The sequence below is a fragment of the Calonectris borealis genome, chromosome 20 (genome assembly GCF_964195595.1).
Source record: "Calonectris borealis chromosome 20, bCalBor7.hap1.2, whole genome shotgun sequence".
NCBI classification, from domain to species: Eukaryota; Metazoa; Chordata; class Aves; order Procellariiformes; family Procellariidae; genus Calonectris; species Calonectris borealis.
Window position 1 is genome coordinate 9,004,726 of NC_134331.1, and position 19,216 is coordinate 9,023,941.

The 19,216-nt window shown below is 45.4% G+C and overlaps 1 protein-coding gene across 5 annotated transcripts in view; it reads left to right on the forward strand.

The window, feature by feature from the left end:
• Window positions 1-19,216, forward strand: part of MAP2K4 (mitogen-activated protein kinase kinase 4) — a 102,387-nt gene that overhangs the window by 14,720 nt on the left and 68,451 nt on the right. The window contains exon 2 of one of the 5 annotated variants that reach the window (XM_075169765.1): window positions 2,020-2,052. The exons of 3 other annotated variants lie outside the window; for them this stretch is intronic. In XM_075169765.1, coding sequence (XP_075025866.1) covers window positions 2,020-2,052 — 33 coding nt within the window. Of the gene's footprint in view, window positions 1-2,019; window positions 2,053-2,250; window positions 3,437-19,216 lie in introns of those variants that run through there. One more of the 5 variants, XM_075169763.1, reaches the window with a different exon arrangement.

Here is a 19,216-nt window from a genome sequence, read left to right on the forward strand (position 1 = left end):
CACCACGTGAGTTGTGAGTCCAGAGCTGGCAGCAGCGTGCCCATGGGGAATGCATGGTGCTGCCGGCTGGGACCCGCGGTGAGCGAAAGCAAGGCTGGATTTTTTTTGTTTCTCTCTTCTCCCCTCCCCCCCCCCCCCCCCCCCGCCTTGTCTCCACAGTGTTGGGTTACATAGTTTTTGTGCACTTCTCACTCCTTACTCAAACCAAGTCAAAACCGTCCCATATTTTTGTACCCGAGGTCGTGTTTAGTGCAGCATAAATTGAAATGTGCCTGTAGCACATAGGGTGGTTTTTGAGACCTAAAATAGTTGCCTGGCTCAAGCCCTTAGGCTGGATGATGAGTGCAGACCTTCCACTCCGGTGGATGATGTTTCTTATTCTGGTGGCTGGCTAGTGGTGACGTGCTTGTGCTCTTCTTGGTGCGCGCCTGACGCGTGTGCGTTTGCCGTACCATTGATGCGCTCACGTCTGGCGTGCCAGATGCTTCCTAGAAATCTGTCCTTCTGCAGTTCTGAGCGGCTGTGGGGAAGCAAGTGAGCTCCAGCCGGGTCCCCTCTCTCTGGGTGCCTTTGCAGCTTTTCTTGCCATACAATAAGGTGAGGCTGTGGAGACGGCGAAGATGGTATGCTCTGGTCTGAAGCATAGCCGCCATCCCATATGGCCATAATGTGTTGTGTGGACTTAACGTGGCTCATACTGGTTCTGGGTGACAGCACTGTTTCGGAGGTAAGCGTCCTAGAAAAAGTCAGAGGGAATACATATCTCCATTGGCTTGGTCAGCAGTGGTAGAGAGGGCCAGGGCTGGTCTTGGTTCCGCTGCTGGCCGGGCGCCTGCTGCCTGTCCTCGGGTGGCCATGTGCCTGAGGGAGACGCCGTTTGCAGGCTCTGCTCCCGGAGCTCAGTGCATCGTTGCAGGGAGCCCTGTGCTACGCATGGCTGGCGTGGTGTCGGATCCCCCTTGAGCAGTGCTTGGTTTCCCCTGCCCTTAGTTTGTCAGCTTTAAAGGTAAAATGGTCAGAAACAGCAGCCTGCAGCCTCCCAAGAGTGCGACGGTGCTGAATTCCCCGTACACACGCTGTAGTGCCTGCACCACCATAGCCTGTTAGATCACAGCGGGCTCTTACGTGCGTCGTCTTCGCTGCTTAAGGAGTTGGATTATGCTTTACCATGATCCGCCCCGTAAATCAAGCAACGGATCTGTACCCAGGTCTGAAGTTACTTCTGGTGTGACCCAGGGCTTGCTGCGGGCAGGGGCGAGGAGGGGGTGGCAGCTCAGCGCGGAGAGGCGAGGGGCTGTGGGCCATGCTGCTCGCTCAGGTTGCTGTGGCACAGCGTGAACTGTCATTAGCAGCGCCTGCATTGGGATATTACAGTAAGTTGTCATACGTGTCCTCCCTGGCTCCGGGCAGGCTTGTTTGCTGTAGGTGTGTAATGCTGCTTGCTTTGCCAGGTCTGATCTTTTGCTGCGGTGGCAGCGCTGGAGAGCTGGTCCCTTGTGGGAGATTGCCTGGGCATGTGCAGCTGGACTGTATGCTTTAAAATGCTGCTTAATATGAGCAGATTTAATGCAAACCTTCAACTTTCTGGGAACAAAACGACCTCTTCACAGTGTTACTTGTTACCGCCAAAGTCATGACAGACCTGTTTTCTTCAAGTGGGCTTTTTATAACCATTGGCAAGAAATGCCCAAATAGTTACTGTTGTAGTTTTATTAACAGCTGGGGGAAACTAATACTCCTTACGCACCCTGTTCTCCTTGTTGCCTGCAGGGTGCCAGCACTGGTTCCCTTGCTGGTCTGCTGAGCCGTGCCATCTCTCGAGGTTGGTTTATAAAATGATGGATCCTGACATGATGGGACTGCTTTATATTCAAAGCAATGCAGTCTAAAGTTTAACCTAAAAAATACGTTTTATTTATGATTTTAGAGTTAATACTGAAACATAAAAAGTGATTCTTAACAGTGATGCGCTGCTTTGACTTTCAGCGAATGAGTGAGAACTGGTCTCTTTTGCTTTAGGTTTTCAGATGAACTTCTGTGAAAAGGCACAAAGTAAGCTATACTTTTTTTTACTATTATCCTGCTTTTTTTATCAATCTTGGTACTGGGAATTTGTCTGCTTTTTCTTCCAACTAACCAGCTGTGGTAGTCCTGTTCCTAAGAGAGCCTCCATTTTTCACAGTGCTAGTGAAGTAAGAGCTCAATTAAGACTTTTAAAAGGTCACTAAGGTCACTAAAAGTAAAAGTAAGTAAAGTAAAGTAAAAGTAAGTAAGGTCACCATTTAGTAGAAGGTCACTACATGTTGAGGTGGCTTTATGCCGTCAGCTTTACCTGTAACAGAAGAGCAGCACTCTGTCAACATACAGTTACACTGATCGTAGATGGAGTGTATGGAGCACTGGGGATTTGCTGCCTGCTAAATTGCTACGAAATATCAGCTGGGTGGGATTTGGCAGTTTGTGTGCTTGTTAAAACTTCTGCTGAAGGAGGACCTGACTTCTTCTGTCCTTTTACGTGGCAGTGAAGGGGATCATCAGCTTACAGGTGAATACCTCAAATTGCTATCTTAAGAGCAAGCAGCATGGGCACCAGATCCTCTCATGGGTCACTTCTGGTCCTGCTGCTTCGTGAGAGGTGGGAGCAGCCAGAGAGGTCTGGGATGTTGTCCCCTGGGACTCGGGGAGCTCTGTAGGATTCATCTTTCTGTTTTCTGTCATTGGCTTAGGCTGTGCGTCGCTCAGACATCCATTCAAAGTACCTTCAGCAGTAAGGTGGGAGCTTTATTAGAAATCGAGTCTCTGCTTTTTTTTTTCTTTTTCTTTTTAATCTGAATTGTAGAAATCTTGTGACTCTGCATTTCTTTCAATTTGCATTTAGATTTTTTTGTTTGCACTCAATATGCTTTTGCATTTAGATTTTTTTTGTTTACACTCAATATGCTTATTTGTTACAGCCATTCTAATATCTAGAGAGAGAATTGTTAATGTTTTTTTAAACAGTTGGTGTCTTTGGGTTTTATCTCAGTATACTTTGTGGCCACATTTCTTCTGAGATACTGTATATAGAAAATCCTTTGTTGTCCATAGCTTTTCTGTCTTGGAAGAGCTGAGAAGGACGTCTGCTCCAGTGTTACAGTGCAGAGTGAGCCTGCGTGTCAGAATTGCTCCCCTAGGACAGGGTTATTCTTTAATAATTTTTCATTAGCACAGGATATACAAATCTTTAGGACACTTGATGTTTGAAGCAGGAATTTCAAATCTCTTTTGCAAGATAAAGCTGTGTGGCAGGATTGGAGTTAGACTTGTAGACCTTTCTGATAAATCCCTGAGATGACAGCGACTGAAGTGTGAAAAGAGGTGGAAGAAAAGCATCTGCCCAGATGGAGCGGTGATCTGCTGGAGTCTGGACGGTGGAGCTGTGTTAATGGCTCTGCAGGTGAGACTGAGCTAGAGACGGGACTTGCCGCTGGGACCAGCTGGCATGGGATGTTTCATACGAACCTTGGCAGCTTAAGAAGGTTGATTAATATTTATTGAGGACAATGGCTTGCTTTTTTGTCAGTCTTTTTGCCAATTCCCAGTTGTCTGGCACATTAAGAAGACTGTAAATGCTTCTGCGGGGTTTTAGTTACTTCTTCAGCAGTGCTTTTCATCTGAAACTGGGATCTTCTGTCACACATAGACAATCCGTGTGCGTTGGAGGGGTTGAAATCTGCTACAAACCAAAGAATCCTCAATAAATTATATTTCAAAAAAAAAAAAAAAAGACTTTGTCATCAGAGGGTTTTGCAAAATAATGAGGTTTTCCAGAGCTCGGCAGTTGGGTCTGGTGGTAGGTAGCCCCTGAAGCAAACTGGTAACGAATGGGGTCTTAGCGAAAGGAATTTGTTGTTTTCCCATTGCAGGAGCGGACGGGCTCTGAGGCTACCATAAGCTGAGCACCAAATAACCAGTGAATCCTTTCTGAACAGCTCAGTTGACTGTGTTGGTTATCTGAAAGCACAGGAAAAAACATCTGAACTGCTTTGCTGGTGGCGGGAGAAGAGCGTGCAGCACGCCTGCCAGCAGCACGGTGCTGGGGCTGCTGCCGTAAGGACTTCAAGAGAGCAGGCAACAAAAAACCGTCTGGCGTCACCATGGATTTCTGACGTTGGTACTTTTGAAGTGAAAACTTGTTAGTGTTTCCAGCTTCTGAATCTGTAGCGTGGTTTGTCCTACGAGCAGCGGTGTGCTTCAGCCTGAGGGGCTGGGGTTGGTGGTTCCCCATCTGTGGTTTTGCAGTAGGCAGCGTGGAGGTATGTGCTGTAAGCTCCCTGCAGCGGCGTGCTCAGTCATGGACCCTGCGCAGGGGCTCACGGTGAGTTAGACTGTAAAATACTTCCATTAAAATCGCTTGGGTGACTCCTGTGCCTGGAGGTAGGAATGCAGGTGGGTCACACCCAGGAGGCTGAAAGGCATTAAAAAACCCCTAAACCAATACTTTAGCACCTGCCTGCCAGAGCACTGCAGTTTACCTTAAAAATGGGGAAAATAGATAAGAGCAGTTGAAAAAATGGGGTTGTGCAGAGGGTGCTTTCGCTGCTGGGAAGCTCCTGCATAGTGGAGATCATGCCCAGGAGGTGCTGTGACGGACATGGCATGTGTTTCTATAGGAGCAGCTGCTGTTGTGCATCCAAGGGTAGGTCATCTTGGTTTGAACACCTGAAGTCGTACATGGCCTGAGTTTTATTTCAGGGAAGGTTTCACGTGCTGCTAAGGGAGAAGAGCGAGTGCCGCCTTGCATGCTGTGGGGTTGTTGGCCTGGTTTCCTCGCTGCTTTGGAAACCTGTGTAAAACATGGTCAATTGGCTGTTCCCCAGAGTTAGTCATTGAATCACAGAATGGTTTGAGTTGGAAGGGACCTTCAAAGATCATCTAGTCCAACCCCTCTGCCAGGGGCAGGGACATCTTTCACTAGATCAGGTTGCTCAAAGCCCTGTCCAGCCTGACCTTGAAAACTTCTAATGGTGGGTCATCCACAGCTGCTCTGGGCAACCTGTTCCAGTGTCTCACCACCCCCATCGTACAACATTTCTTCCTTATGTCCAGTCTAAACCTACCCTCTTTCAGTTTAAAACCATTGAACTGGAAAAAAAGCAGATCCACAGCAGAAACCATCACTTACTGGGAGAGGGCAACAGGTATGTGCCTGTTGCACATAGATGAGGGATCTAAATTTTGTCGGCAGGAAGTTTAACCTAATGCGGTAAGGTCCTGGGAGAGCGAGTGTGCCTCTGGGAGGGGGGTCTTGTCCAGCCCGCCTGGGCGGGACTGGGGGGAGCTTGCGATGAGCAGTAGGGATCCAGGGACCCTCCTACCGGCACAGCCACGGCCGGAGCAGCTGCCTGCGCTGCAGGGCGGGCGGCGGGTGTCAGCCCGGAGAGCTGGTGAGAGAGGTGGCAGTGGCTTTTTTCGCTGTAGATTGTAACCAGTTAAATTAAGAAGTGAACTATTAGGAAAGTACTCAAGAAGATTCTTTTGACAGAGAAAATACCTGATTTCTTCCTAGCAAAAACTGCTTATAGCAAAGACAGATTTTGATTTTGAGTATTTTCCGTTAAAAATAGTTGACTGTTACATAGTGACAGTGTGTCTGCTTGAATTACCCCCTAGAGTATATTTTAATTGTAGTTTTCTCTTTAAACCATGTTTTAAAGTGTTAGGAGTGTTTTAGCTGACTTTGTGCATGTTACATGCAAATGTCACATTTATTTTGAAGGAAACGATGATGGAAGCATTAACGTGTTTGTGAATTCTCTTCCCCCCCTTAAAGGCTTTCTGTTTCACAGGCAAATTTTGTAGGTTGTGTTTACCAGCTATTAATGAGAATGACAGGAGCTATCGTTTTTTATTGAATTTATTTTTTCAAGTCCGCAGTCAGTGCTCGGTAACTGTTGGTAGCAAAACTGGTGGCCCTTGCAGTGGGCAGGAGTCGTCTCACTGGATCTGGCACTGGATGGCACATACCTGTTGCCCTCTCCCAGTAAGTGATGGTTTCTGCTGTGGATCTGCTTTTTTTCCAGAGAAACGCCATACAGCCTTTAATCTGAAGGTGTTTTTTTGTGCTGAGAAGGGAAAAGGCTGTTGCTGCTCTCCCTGCAAGGAAGATCAAAGGTATGCAGTGAGGGGGATGCTTTGCAGATCCTCTGTTGCAAATGAAAGGAATGTAACACAGATGTCTGAATTTCTCTTGTAAGCCGTCGAGAAGTGGCAGGATTTGATCCCCAACTCTGTACAGCTCTTTCATGGAAAACCAGCAGTGAATATCTCAGTTCAGGACGGCAGCTTTGCCTTACTGAATAACTTAACAAAACTGCGTGCTGTAAAGTGAGGCATGAGGCCTCTTGATTTTCTGTTGAGCTGTATTTGAGAGACCACAGCAGTAAGTAGTCAGTTTATTCATAAACTATGAACTGAGGGGGAAAGGTTGCAATGCAACCGACTTCCCACTGACCTAAAAAGAGAGCAGGTTTTTGCTAGCGGCTTCTGCTGTGCGTGCTGGGGTGCAGCTCTGCGAGGCAGATGAATGGAACGCTGAGCATCCTGTGGCTTAAACCCCTTTTCCTTTCCTGTGGCATTTCTTGCCCAGGCGATAGCCCAAGCAATTCTCAGTGTAGCTGGGCTGCTGCCTGTGCCCGTCACCTGCCCTCTCCTGGGGGAGCATTGTTCCCAGGGGTGCTTCTTTCCCATTTATTTTTTGCTAACAAGCCTGTATAGCAAAAAGGAAAGGGTCAGGGCCTGTTCTTTCTTTCGTATTTTTTTGCTGTTTCTTTTGGGGTTGCAAACTTCAAAACTGTTTGAAGGGCATTTCCCAGACTTTGATGTTAAGATTGCTTCCCAGTGTAATTGTATTTCTCCTCCTATGAAGCTGTGTAGTATTAAAGGAATGCCATGAACAAGTATATTTTCGTAGGCTAGCTGTTTCAGTGCTTTGGCTACTGTGCCAGATTTTTTTAAAAAAATTATGTGCGTATGTGCAATGACACTTTTTGGAGTGACAGCTGTTGTATTTCCATGGCTGCCAGAGTTTTGCTTTTATTAGGCTTCACTTCAGCTACTTTCTCTAGTTTTGTTTTGATGATGAATCAACTTCATGTAACCTTTTGTGCTCTTGAGCACCATCTTTCTAATCTTTCTGAACTGGTATTTACCACATCATGTGTTGGGTACAAAATGCCCTTCAAGGGACATGTGAGACTTAAACGTGGAATATGATGTCATGCTGTGTAAAAGCAACAAAAGCATGCACGTTATACAGTTTACTGCCTATCCTATACCTGACAGGTATTTAGAGAGTATAATGGGTGGTGTATGTGTTACTCAAGAGTATTCTGAATAAAAGAGGAAGGTAGTTGCTCCCAAGAAAATGGAGAAGGATAAAGGAGAGGACCCCGGCGCAGGACCAGCGAGCGGGTCAGTCAGGGTGCGTTTTCCAAAGGGCCGGTTCTTCTCTCGTGGGTGGAATGCGCTCCAGCCCCGGGACTGCAGGCGGGGGTCCGGGCGCTGAGCTCCCAGCTGTGTCCTAGTCCAGAGCAGGGTTAGGTTTGCATCGCTGGCCCCTTTGCTGACGAGAAACCAGAACTCAGATTTAATCATCTCAGTGGCAATTTTCATACGACCTATAAATGAAGACAGATACAGCTTTAACAGAGACTTTTATCAGAAGATATTCCTGATGCACATTTTCTTTACTAGTATATATCAGAACAGACTTTTTAGGATATTGACCTTAAGTTTTTTAATATCAATAATTTTCTCTTATACCATGAATCTTAGCATGTAGGACACCAGAAATTAATATGCCTATGATTTTTCTTCTTTTGTAACCAATATGTAAAGCTAAAGCTGTGATGTTCCAAAAAAAGTCTGCGTTATGTTTTTAATTGCTGGTGAAATTACTGAATTATCTTTCTGATTGAATGAATTTGGGCAAAATAAGAAATGGAAGCATTCCAACTGTCAGATATGAGGAAGTAAAAAAAAAAATGAAGAACAACTCAAATGAGTCTTATCTAATGAGCTTCATAAACAGTGTTAAAACTGGCTTATTCAAGTCAATATCCTTTCAATTTTAGACATGTATTTTATACTTCAGGGGAAAGTTGCTTTAACAAGACTGGTTTTCCTAAATTTGGTAAACTGACCTTATTAAATTTTGTGTTTAAAAACAGAGTAACACATTTCTTGAAACTTAATTTATTTAAAAAAAAAAAGTGTGGTGGTTTTTTTTCTTTTTTAAAGTAAGCAATTTGGTTTACAGTGCTGTCTGCTGTAGCCCAGGAAAAAGAACAAAACAGATAAATTGAGACCTGGTGAAGTCTCAAAGAGCTTTGGACATTTGAGTATGAGAATATGTGAATATTTGAATATACGGTGTGATGGTATTGTTCACTGTATTTGCTGATGCAAGAATTGATACTCATCAGGTTAAACTAGTAAAGAGGTAGGTTTGAAAAAAACAAAACCAAACAAAACCCCAACAAACAAAACCCCAAAAAACAACCGAAAGGGAAGGGTGCTTTCTGCACTGGGTAGTTACGCTGTGGAAACTGTGGTGTGCAGTGTTGCGGGTGTTAAAAGAGTAGAGGTGATGAAGAAGAGTGTGGACAAGTTCTTGGAGGGAATGGTCCAGTACTGCTGCATACAGGGAGCACCTCTGGGCGAGGAGGTCGGTGGGTGCGCGGCTGGGAGGGTGCTGAGAAGCAGGGTGTATGCTTTGCCTGTTGGTGTTCAGTGTCCTAAACCCTCACGCAGGCCATGGGGAGAGTCAGTAGTGAGGTGGGACGTTTGCTCTGCCACGCTGCGGTTGCTCCTGCGATGAGTGAGGAAAGCGCTCCCTATCCCACATCATTTTGGGAAAGGCAGGGGTAGACATACATGCAAAATCTGTATAAACCGCCTGCCCCTCGGCATCATGCCGTGTAAAAAGGCACACCGCAAATGCGGTCCCACCTTCTGATGGGATGGGGTGGGATAAAATCCTAAGGTTGATTAGCGTGTGTCTGGCTTGAAGACTGTTAGGTGGGGTGCTGTTGATGGATGGAATTGAGTCCTTCAATGTTTACTAGATTTTTTTTAGGCAGTTCCTAATGGCTGTATTAGTAAAAGGATGACACTGAAAAGCTTGAGTGCTGGATGGCATACTAAATTCTACTTTCTGTTAGTGAACGTAAACTTTCATTTCAGTTCTTAATTGATTTTAATATTTTTAACCTAAACACAAAATGGTGGAGTCTATGATTTTAATTCGATAGGGAGCTCCGATGCAATTGTTGTATTCCTCAGTGAGATTAAATTTACTATTTATTGTAATTCATATATGAGGCTGTATTGGGTTCGTTTAGTTAAATAGCTTTTTTCACTTAATGTTCAAAAGTGTCAGCAATAACTAGGAATACATATTTTGGAGGGAAAACAACATTTTGCAATATAACGTGGCTCACTTATAGATGTGACAGGGACTAAAGCTGGCAGTTAGCTAGAGGCAAAGCATGAAAAGTATCTGCTGGATGTTTCATGGCGGGAGGACCACTTGAAAGTTAGAAACAGTTCATTGTAGAAGTGTCTTGTGGATTCTCAAGTATCAGCAGAATAAAGCCGATGTGATTCTTATCAGCTTTTGTCCATAAATTAGGAATTTGAATTATTTGCTGTAATTTATAGCCCTGCTTGTTCAGACTGTTTCCTTGTCCTCAAGCTGTGAAAGAAGAAAATTTGATTAGAGTCAAGGATGGCCAGAAGTGGCCATAGACTTGCACAAGTAAACGTTACTTCTCGCAGGCACTGGCTGCTTCTCATGAGAGCGTTCAAAAGAAAGTAATGAAAATCAGAGTGGATCTGCATCTCCAGACAGTCCCCTGCCCCTCCCAGGAGTACAAACACCTAATTATACTAGGAAGAGAAGAATGGCAGTTTGATCCTGCCTGGCATCATTCACAGGCATGGGACTTCTAGGTAAATACAAATTCAAAACAGTGTGTGACCATAGCTTGCACCCCCTGGGCTGGATTTATAAAATGCCTAGAAAGTGGTTCTCTACGGAAGAGGGAAGCCACGGGGAGTACTCATAAATTACCAGCCGGAGGGAGCTGTAACTTGTAGGCCAAGTGCTCCAGAACCGTTTTGTTTCTCCAGGGATGCTGAACCCTTGCACCCAGTTGCATCCCAAGCAACTGGGAGTTACGGGTGCTGAGCAGCCATACCAGCGTGCCCCTTGCAACACCTGCTGCCCTGCGTGCCCTCAAGGGTCTTGAGGGTCAAAGTGGCGTCCTGCCCATTTCAAGACAGTCTGGGAAGCGGTGGCTGCATCAGCTTTTGATGAGCCACACGGAGTGTGTCCCCATGTTCATGCTGAGCAAGTCGCGTAGCGATGAGCTTTCAAGGCCATGGACTGTGAGATCCCCGCGCGCTTCTGTGCGCAAAGCACTCCAGCACTAGGGAAATGCAAAGGCAACAAAAGGTAAGAAACAGCAGTCTTAGAGGGAGGGCAAAGTGAAATTTCTCGCAGAGGTAGCTGGTTTGGTGGGTTACAACCATCTGTTTTGTGTGTCTGATTTAATGCCCTGGTTCCAGGGCAACTGAAAAATAATGGCGTTATTGATGGAGGCAGCATCGCTTTTCTCACCCTTTCCTGTGCTAGCTCGTAGTGCGAGCAGCTGGCAGTGAGGGTGGTCGGGGTGGCAGTCTGGGTTAAAACTAACATGGGGGAAAAGAAGTCAGGGTTGAGCACCTGTGGGAAAAGGCAGGGCTGCTGCTTCTGGGGGTAACCCGGCTGTGAAGTAACTGGAGATCCTGCTGTGATGATTCTTCGCGATGGCTGGTCTTCCTTCGGTGTGACATTATAGTGCCGAGCACAGTGAGACCCAAGTCCTAGGGTCAGGGCCTGCAAATAATGTTGCAGGATAAATACATTAAAAAGCACTTTTTTACAGTAGTAAAAAGGTGTGGTAATAAAAAGGCAACTTCTTGTTGTTGGAGTTCCTGCACTGGGGGAGGAATGGGTTTGTGTGTCCTTCTTCAGGACAGTCGTGACAGTGCGTCTCAAGGAGCAGAACGCTTTGAGCTGAGTGGTAGAAGAAGACCAGGGCTCACGACAGAAGTTACGCCTCCTGGCTGTGATTCATATGCTGGAGCCAAGCTCTTCAGAGGCTCAGTTTCATCCCAGCTAGAAACACTGGGATTTTACTCATCTGGAACCACACAGAAAAGGAAAACCACAAAACCATCAGCTTCCTGCTTTGCAGGTTAGCGTGATGCAGCTCTTCATTTCTTTATACTCTTACTTTCTGCACAGTGTTTGCTCTCATTAGGAATGGCTATATTAAGATCAGGAGTTATATTTTTTGTTTTAATATCCCCTTAGATCCGTCCTCTCTACACTAACCAGATGCGAGTTCTTTGTTTAGAGTTGCATCACTGATATACCAAAGCCGTAGTCTGTGTAGTTTGTTGCTGCAGATACCTTGGCTGTTGGTTCAGAGTCAGAGTTGGTTGTGTGCAGCTATCCAGTTCTTCCTTCGGGAAGAAATTTAAATGTTGTAACACTTCCATCTGTGTTATCTTTGCTAACAAAAATGAAGATTTCTGCCACGTAGGTAAATAGCCACAAAAATGATGAGAGCAGCCAGCTGTTGGCCTGTTGGAGGCAGTTTCGGCAATCTGCCAAGCTCTTGAAGGCGGCAGCACTGTGACCAAGTCCCTTGCTGCATCCAGTCTTCAGCTGAGGCGTGGAAGAGGTTTGGTCCTTCCAGCACAGCAGTGAGGTTCACCCCTGGCATTTCAGGTGTTTTGACAGTTGAATGAAAACATCGGGCAAGAGTGCCTTCACCGTGCGTCTTTCTGAAGAGGTTTTGATGCTGCCAGGCTATGAAAGCTGCAAATTCTGTTGGAAAAGCTGATTGTGGGACATTGCCCAGCATGTCTCAGCAGTGTGAAACGGGGGCTCCTTGCTATGCTTCTCTTCTTGCTACAGCATATTACTAATTCATATCGAAGGCTTCAGAAGACAGCATAAAGCTTAAATTTTTACAAGCGCACAAGACGTTAATTTTTTTTTTTTCATAAGAAAAATGTGAACCCAAAAGCTGGTGTTCGCAGTGCATTATTTTGGTGCTGAGAAATAACTGGACTTACAGATGCATTTGGCTGTTTCTGCTGGATTTCAGCACGAAGAAGGGCTTGAACAAAGTAATGGAAAGTAAACCAAAGTTTGCTTAAGTTTTTAGGTTTTTTGCTTTTTTTTATTCCTGTGGGGTGAATTTTCCTTCGTTTTTTCCCTCTCCGATTCCTTGAAAAGCAAAGTAATTATGGTGCTCAGAGAAGAGCTATGATGTAGTGGCGGGGGACTCGTGGCCGTGGTGAAGGTGTGCTGGGCAGAGCCCGGTGCTGGGTTGCATATGTCCATTGCAGCATCGAGGATCTGCTGTCCTGTGAGACAGGGTGGGAGCACGTGCGGACCTGGTGGAGGTGACCAGACCCCTTGCATGGCCATGGTGAGGTCCATGCTGCTGCTGCGCTGGACGGGGCTGCAGAAGTTCAACAAACTTAGGTTGTGTCTCAAATGCAAGTGCCAGAGAAGGACCCGCGCAAGAAGGGGAGAGGGCGGATGGTGACAGGGTGTTGGGCATGGGTGGCATCTCCTGTCTCTTCTGACAGCCTGCACGTAGCTGAGCTGCTGGGTTGGGCTCGTGTTGTGCAAAGTGCCTTGGTGTCCGAGGGCTGGAGAGCCAAGTGTTGAGTTGAGTTGTGTGGACTCCTGCCACCCTGGCGTGATGGGGTCTGAACGCTCCCAAGGAGACAGAGGATGGGGATACGATCAGGGAAGTGAAACCCAGCAACAGTTATTAAATACAGGGATACCATGGTTGGCTGACGTGGTCCTTGAGCTGAAAGTGGTTGGAGGCTGAGAGAATATCTGAAAGAAGGATGTCATAGGGTTGGTTGTTGCTCTTTTCCCTGGCATCTTCTTAGGGGCATGGTGGGGCACAGGGTGCTGTGCTAGATGGACCACTGCAGCTGTTCTTACGCTGTATGTCTTTGGAGACTCTAGCTCTTACCTCTTGAATTAAAACATCTTCTTCCTAAATTCCAAATTGGAGAAGTACAAAAATAGATCATTCCCTATCTAGAGGTTTTTGAAGCTTAGCATAAAATTGCCTTGGATTTAGTGCATAAAAGTTCTCTGAAGGAGTTAAAAGTAATAAAAAAAGTACTTTCAAAGCCAACTAAAAGCTTTTTTATGTTCTGTAGACTTGTGTTTTGATTTCTTGCTTAGCAGTTGTGTTTTGATTTCTTGCTTAGCAGTTGTGTTTTGATTTCTTGCTTAGCAGTTGTACATACCTCCATTATAATTCAGCAGAACTAAGCAAAAATGCTTTTTGGGACCATGTGTTCCTAGGTGTTTTTAAGATTCAGACCAAAATCTTTCCCAATGCAACAATGCAGATAGATAAATATTTTTTAAAGAATCTTGCAGCTGAGACCAGGCTTTCAGAAAGGCTCAGCTCCTCCGAGTCTGTAAAAGCAGTGATTTAGATGTTCCTAGGACACCTGGGAGCTCACAAACAAGGAAACCAGCTTACATGAAGCAGATCCTAACTTGAAAATTTGGCTTGGTGTATTTTTAGCTATGCATAGATATCAGGTGATAGTATTTGGAAAACTAAGCATATATTGCAAAGTTTTGGATCCAGCCATGAGGATCCGCTGCCCGTGCATTGCAAAGGGTTATTTTTTGTGGAAATAGTGGTCAAGTGGAGAAGCAGCCTGGTGCTGTGGGATCAAAGCATTACCCCTGCCCAATGGAGTCTGGAGCATGTTAAAAGCTTGCTCCAGTACAAGTCTCTTCACCCTATCACAAAATGTTTCCAACATTTTTTTGTGTGTGTTAGCACAGCTTTAACATTTTCACACACACACGCTCCCCCTGCTTTACCTTTTTAGTTATTCAACCAGTTGGTGACAAGTAACACCGCTGGTAACTATTCTTTTTCCCTTGACTCGGAAGGGTGCCCAAGATGTTCCTCGCAGCCTTCCCTTGCCCAGTTTGACTGGTTGTTGTTTCAAAACAACTTAATCCATTTTCTTAAATATGCTCTATGTGTGCTTGTTCCATGTAGCCCTCATAGCTTAATGGTAAAATGAGGTACAGCATAGCAGTGGTGGCATCCGTGTGTGTGTGCACCATGCACCGCTCTCATGGCTTAAAGGTGAAGCAAGGAGACAGTGTTGCAATGGTGGCACCCTTAGGTGGTCCTTAGGCTGAGGTTTGGCTGGGCGTGCGGTGCCGATGTTGCCCGCTTCTTTGCTACCTGCCTTGTTGGCTCATCCTTGTGCTGCTGAGCTGTACCTTGGGTTACCTGGACCTCTGCTCAGGGAAGAGGTTGTGTCCTGTCCTGCCCGGTTGCCTGCAGTGCCGTCCAAGCTCCCACCCCGAGCAGATGGCCTGTCTGTAGCCCTGGTAGCGCTTTGGTACCTACACACGTCGCGCAGAGGCTGCCAAGGGCTCGTTTTAAGGGGAGATGTGAATGTGAGAATTGCACTGGGAGCAATATCTTTCAGGGTCGGTGTTGCGTGACTGACCCTGTGCCAAAACCACTCGTAGAAAAGCAGCGCTTTGTCAGGCAGTGTCCTCCACATAGATGGTGTGAGGCTCAAAAAATACCCACTTAGTTTAACAGGCTTAACTGAGAGAGACAAAAATGAAGCCCCCTGTGCCATGGGGATGTGGAGCAAAATGTTCTGCGGTGAGGGAGAGCAGCACTGGGACAGGGAGGGAGCTGGGCAGGGGAAAGGCAGGGACAGGGATGCTGAAGTCCCTTTCACAGCTTGCTTCTTCCTGAAAGAAATGACAACCTGATGTACAAAGGGCTGGAAACCTGCTGTGCGATGGCCCTTGGGAGAAAAGCAAGAGGCAAGAGAGGGAGATGTGTGCAGGAGGAGAAGTCAGACGCTTCCCTCATTTTTGTTGGCATCTTGGGGAATGTTTTGCTTAAATGAGTCCAGATTTGCTCTGCTAATCCCACCTGAGACATCAGTGAGTCACCACCCCATGGACCTGTTTTCTGTTAGAGAGTTATCAGCAATTAGACTTCAGAAATCCAGAACTGCTGTGTCAGGAGATGCCTCCTGGCTTGGTGGCCGAGGGCTTTCATCGTCCTTCCCTATGGGCATCAGGAAATTCCTAACTCCCAGTGCGGTTTCTTGCTTTCAGCAGGATCCACTTGTGATCTCTTTTGTCTTCAGAATTAAAAACCCTGATATACTAACGCAAAGGTGGACAGAATTGGTTGCTCCCCCCAAAATAATTGTGCCTTAAAATGGAAAAAGCCCCCCCAGTCCTCTGGTTCCTGCTCTTCTTCTCGATCTGTAGCTGTAGGGCTCTCGGCGGCTGAGTCCGAGGTGTTTAGCAGAGCTGGTGGGATGCAGGCTGTGATTGACATTACCACTTTTCTGGCATAAGGTAGCTAGAGGGATGATGGAAACATACTTGTTGCTTTATCCAAAGAAACTAAATCCTCTCCATTGACCTTAAGCAAAGGCCTCAAGGGCAGATTTTTTTCCTTGCTTTTAGTCTAAGTACAGGCTCCTAAAATTAAAAAGAAAAAAAAAAATCAACCAAACCTGTTCCCAGTTCTCCTCCCTACAGTATATTTTATAATTCTTGCTGTGCTGTTTCGTAATGAAAAAGTACCTGGCATGGCCCTTTGCATAATTTATTATTGTTTTACATCAGGAAGGGCTCCAGGTGCCTTGCAATAAATTTCGCAGGGCAGTGTCACCGTTTCCTTCTGACAGCTGTTCTTGGGGAGATTATACTGCAGCTGCCTCAAACTCGGGTAGTGTGAACATTTTGCAATATTCGTTACTGAAATGAAGTGCTCCTTTGAGAGCAGCCCCATTTCCATAGGCATCTGGTCCAGCGGCACCTCCGTGTGCTGGCCGGTTGAAGGCGCCTGGGACAACTGGGCTCTCCAGGTTCTCTCTGTCAGTGTTTCACCAGGCTTGGCATTTGACTGCGACTATGAGCAATGTGTTAAATAATGCTCTCCAGCGAGAAATCGCCTGAACTCCAGTTTGGGAGGAAAGCTGCCATCTAATACTAGTGCTCTGCTCTCCTCTCTCGGCAGAGAGCTGCCTGTCACAGCCTGGCACGAGCATAGTTGTGCACCTCGCTGCGCATGTGCAGCCATATGCTGTTACATTCAGCATGCAACGCTTGCCCAGGCACAGATTTAAGCTCTTTTACCACAGCTGATCTGCTCCCAAGACTCGGGTAGTTTTAACTCTATTTATGGCTATTCATACGAATGGTATTTCCACGCAGGGTAGTATCAGGAATAATAAATGCTAAAGGTTAATGGTGGATTTTGGAGATTTCAGAGACTTCTTTCTCAGGTCTTTACTGCTGGGAGTTTCCAGTCTGAGGGAACTAATCTTAATCTGATTGCAATTTCTTGCACTCAAAGCCTAACCTACTTTAGCCAGGCTTCATAGTGGAGGCATTTATAGAAGCTGTTGCAAGTGCTGTTGGATGCAGCATAAATCATGTATTGCAAGTTGCAGAGGTGCATGTCTGCTGGTGCGGGAAGCGTCTGTGCAACTGTGAGCCGCCTCCCAGCCTTAAATCACGGAGGTGTCTTGCTAACTTTTTATTTAGTACAACTGTCTCACTGTGTAGGAGTTTCATGAAGGTAATGGCTGTAACCCTTCCAGAGTCCCAGCTGATCTGGGCTTTTTGTGCTCCCTAAGCGGAAGCACACTTGGGACAGTAGGTGAATTATAGATAAATACTTTTTCCAATGAGGTGACTTCTAAAAATGAGCATACTTAGCACATTCCTGCAGTGCAAAATCATCATCTCGGATTTGAATGCTGACTCTTGGATTATACTAAATTGAAGGTTTCATTGAAGGGGAGTAAATGTCAGTAACAGGCAAACGTACTGTACCCTTGAAAGTGAGTTTCTATAGTCAGAGTTCTTACAACTAATAACTCAAACCCCAGGCCTCTTCTTTCATTCAGACTCCCCAAATAAACTGCGCTATTTGCTGAAGTTCCTCATGTTTCGTTTCAAAATTTGACTAGTTTTTTCTTGAAAAATGGTTTGTCTTGAGGGCAAGGCTGGAAACCTACTTTACTCCCAAATTAGTTGTGCTGATGTTGGAGTACATCCATGAGCAAGACTGGAAAGGAAGGAAATATAACTGAAAAATTGTAGGTTGGAAGGGTCTATGGGAAGGCAGCACTGTGCTAGCAGCAATACAGATAACGAGCTGTGAATCCTGGGTGCGTTCAGGACGTTGGCAGCTGCGGGGCTGCAGCTCTGAGCACGGGTAAACGTTCCTCTGCTGTCGCTACATCAAAGTAAGCATTTTGTTAGCAGACAAGATCTAACAATTTGGGTAGTGAGAGCTGTTGGAAGAGCAGAGAGATCTGTGTTGTTGGGTTTTTTTTCCATCTCAGCATGGTGGGGGGGAAAAACAGCTAGTTCGCACTAGCTTTGCTTTGAGAAGCCCTGGAAGAGATCAGAGCTGGTATTTTGCAGTCTTGTCCTAAGAAGATAACCTCAAACATTCAACTCCCTTCCAAATGGACCCAACTTGTCTGGCCTCCTGACATCCTTCCTCCCCATTTTCTCTGACTTTTTGTTGACATATTTTTTTTTAACCAGGGAGAGGTAAAAAGGTTGCACAGTTCATTGCAAATCCTTTGGTCATCTTCCTGCTTTTTGCTGCCAGAACTCATTTTCCTGTGGTTGTATTTATTTTTTTTCCTGGTTATACTAGAGTAAGGAAATAGAGTATAGACTTGGTTCCTGGCATATTGCTACTCCACGAACAGCAGAGAGACTTCAGCATCTGACCAGAGAGAATAGTCCCCTTTGCACTATGACAGTCACGCTCACACTGTGACAACAAGAGGTTGATATTGCATATTTGAACCAGGTGGAAAGCTTTTGTCAGGGATCAATTTATATCCCTGCAAGACAGAAACCTTGAAAAAAATCCATTAAACTACTGCTGTTTTGAAAATCTTACTGCTTGGAAAGTGAGCATTTTCTTATGTATAACCTGAACATTGTTAGCAGTGTTGTTGAGGTGTGCTGTGCAGGAAAGGGGGTGAGGAAATTCTAGGAAGAAAATAGGATTGCTTTCTCCAACAGGAGGTGACTCAGAGCCTTGAAGAAATCATAGATTTCCTAGGTGAAGTAAAAATAGTAATACAGAATATAGCTCTGGAGGAATACTTTTGGACTGCGTGTTATCTGCTAGATAGCTGTTTCTTCTTGTGTGAAGACTGGTTGGTTGTGTTGTGGTAACGAGGTCTCAAAAAGAGTGATGAGAGCCTAATTGCAGAACCAAGTGCTTGGATTAATCCTACTAATGGATAGCAGCATGTAAATAATTATATACTTAACCTAGCATCCGTTTACCAGCGCAGCAAGAAACAAATGCGTGCTATGAGCCTGAATTATTCTTCTGTGGCTATTGTGTAGGTGGGTCTCCAGTGCGAGCTTGGCAAGGCTTTCCAGCTGGTTTTCACTGTGTCCATTTTGGTGACGGTCTATGGAATGCCAAGGGACGTGCACTTGTGGAGTAGCAGGACACAAGGGATCACGTCCTCCCTTACCTCAGTTCCATACAACGGCCTGTTGCTAAAACAACATCATCCTTTTAAAAATGGATTTGAGAACAAGAATACCATCATTTTATGGCTGCAGTGATTTGAAATAAGAATTGCTATCCTTATGGATAGAAGATTAGCTTATTTGCAATCAGAAAGCTATTTTGGCTGTCTCTTTCTTCTCTGAGAGCAGCATAACTTAGGATACAATCCTGTTTAGATTCCCTCAAAACATAAGCAAATACTTCCCTTACCACTTCAGCTCAGCCAAAGCCAAGGCCATCCTGCATTCAAATATAGTCTGGACTTAGTATAACCATTAACATACAGCTGAACAAATCCACTAGTCAAAATTGGGAAGACCCTAAAACTTCATAGTTTCAGGTCTGGTTTTGAGGATTAACCTAATTTATGAAAAAGCAGTATGTTCCAAAGTTAGTTTTGGTTTCTTCCAAAACATTACTTCTCTAGTAATCTTTACTTTTGTAGTTCTCAGAGAAGTAGATGTTATAGTGTTGATTATTAGAATTATGTATTAAGTTAGCAAAACCTT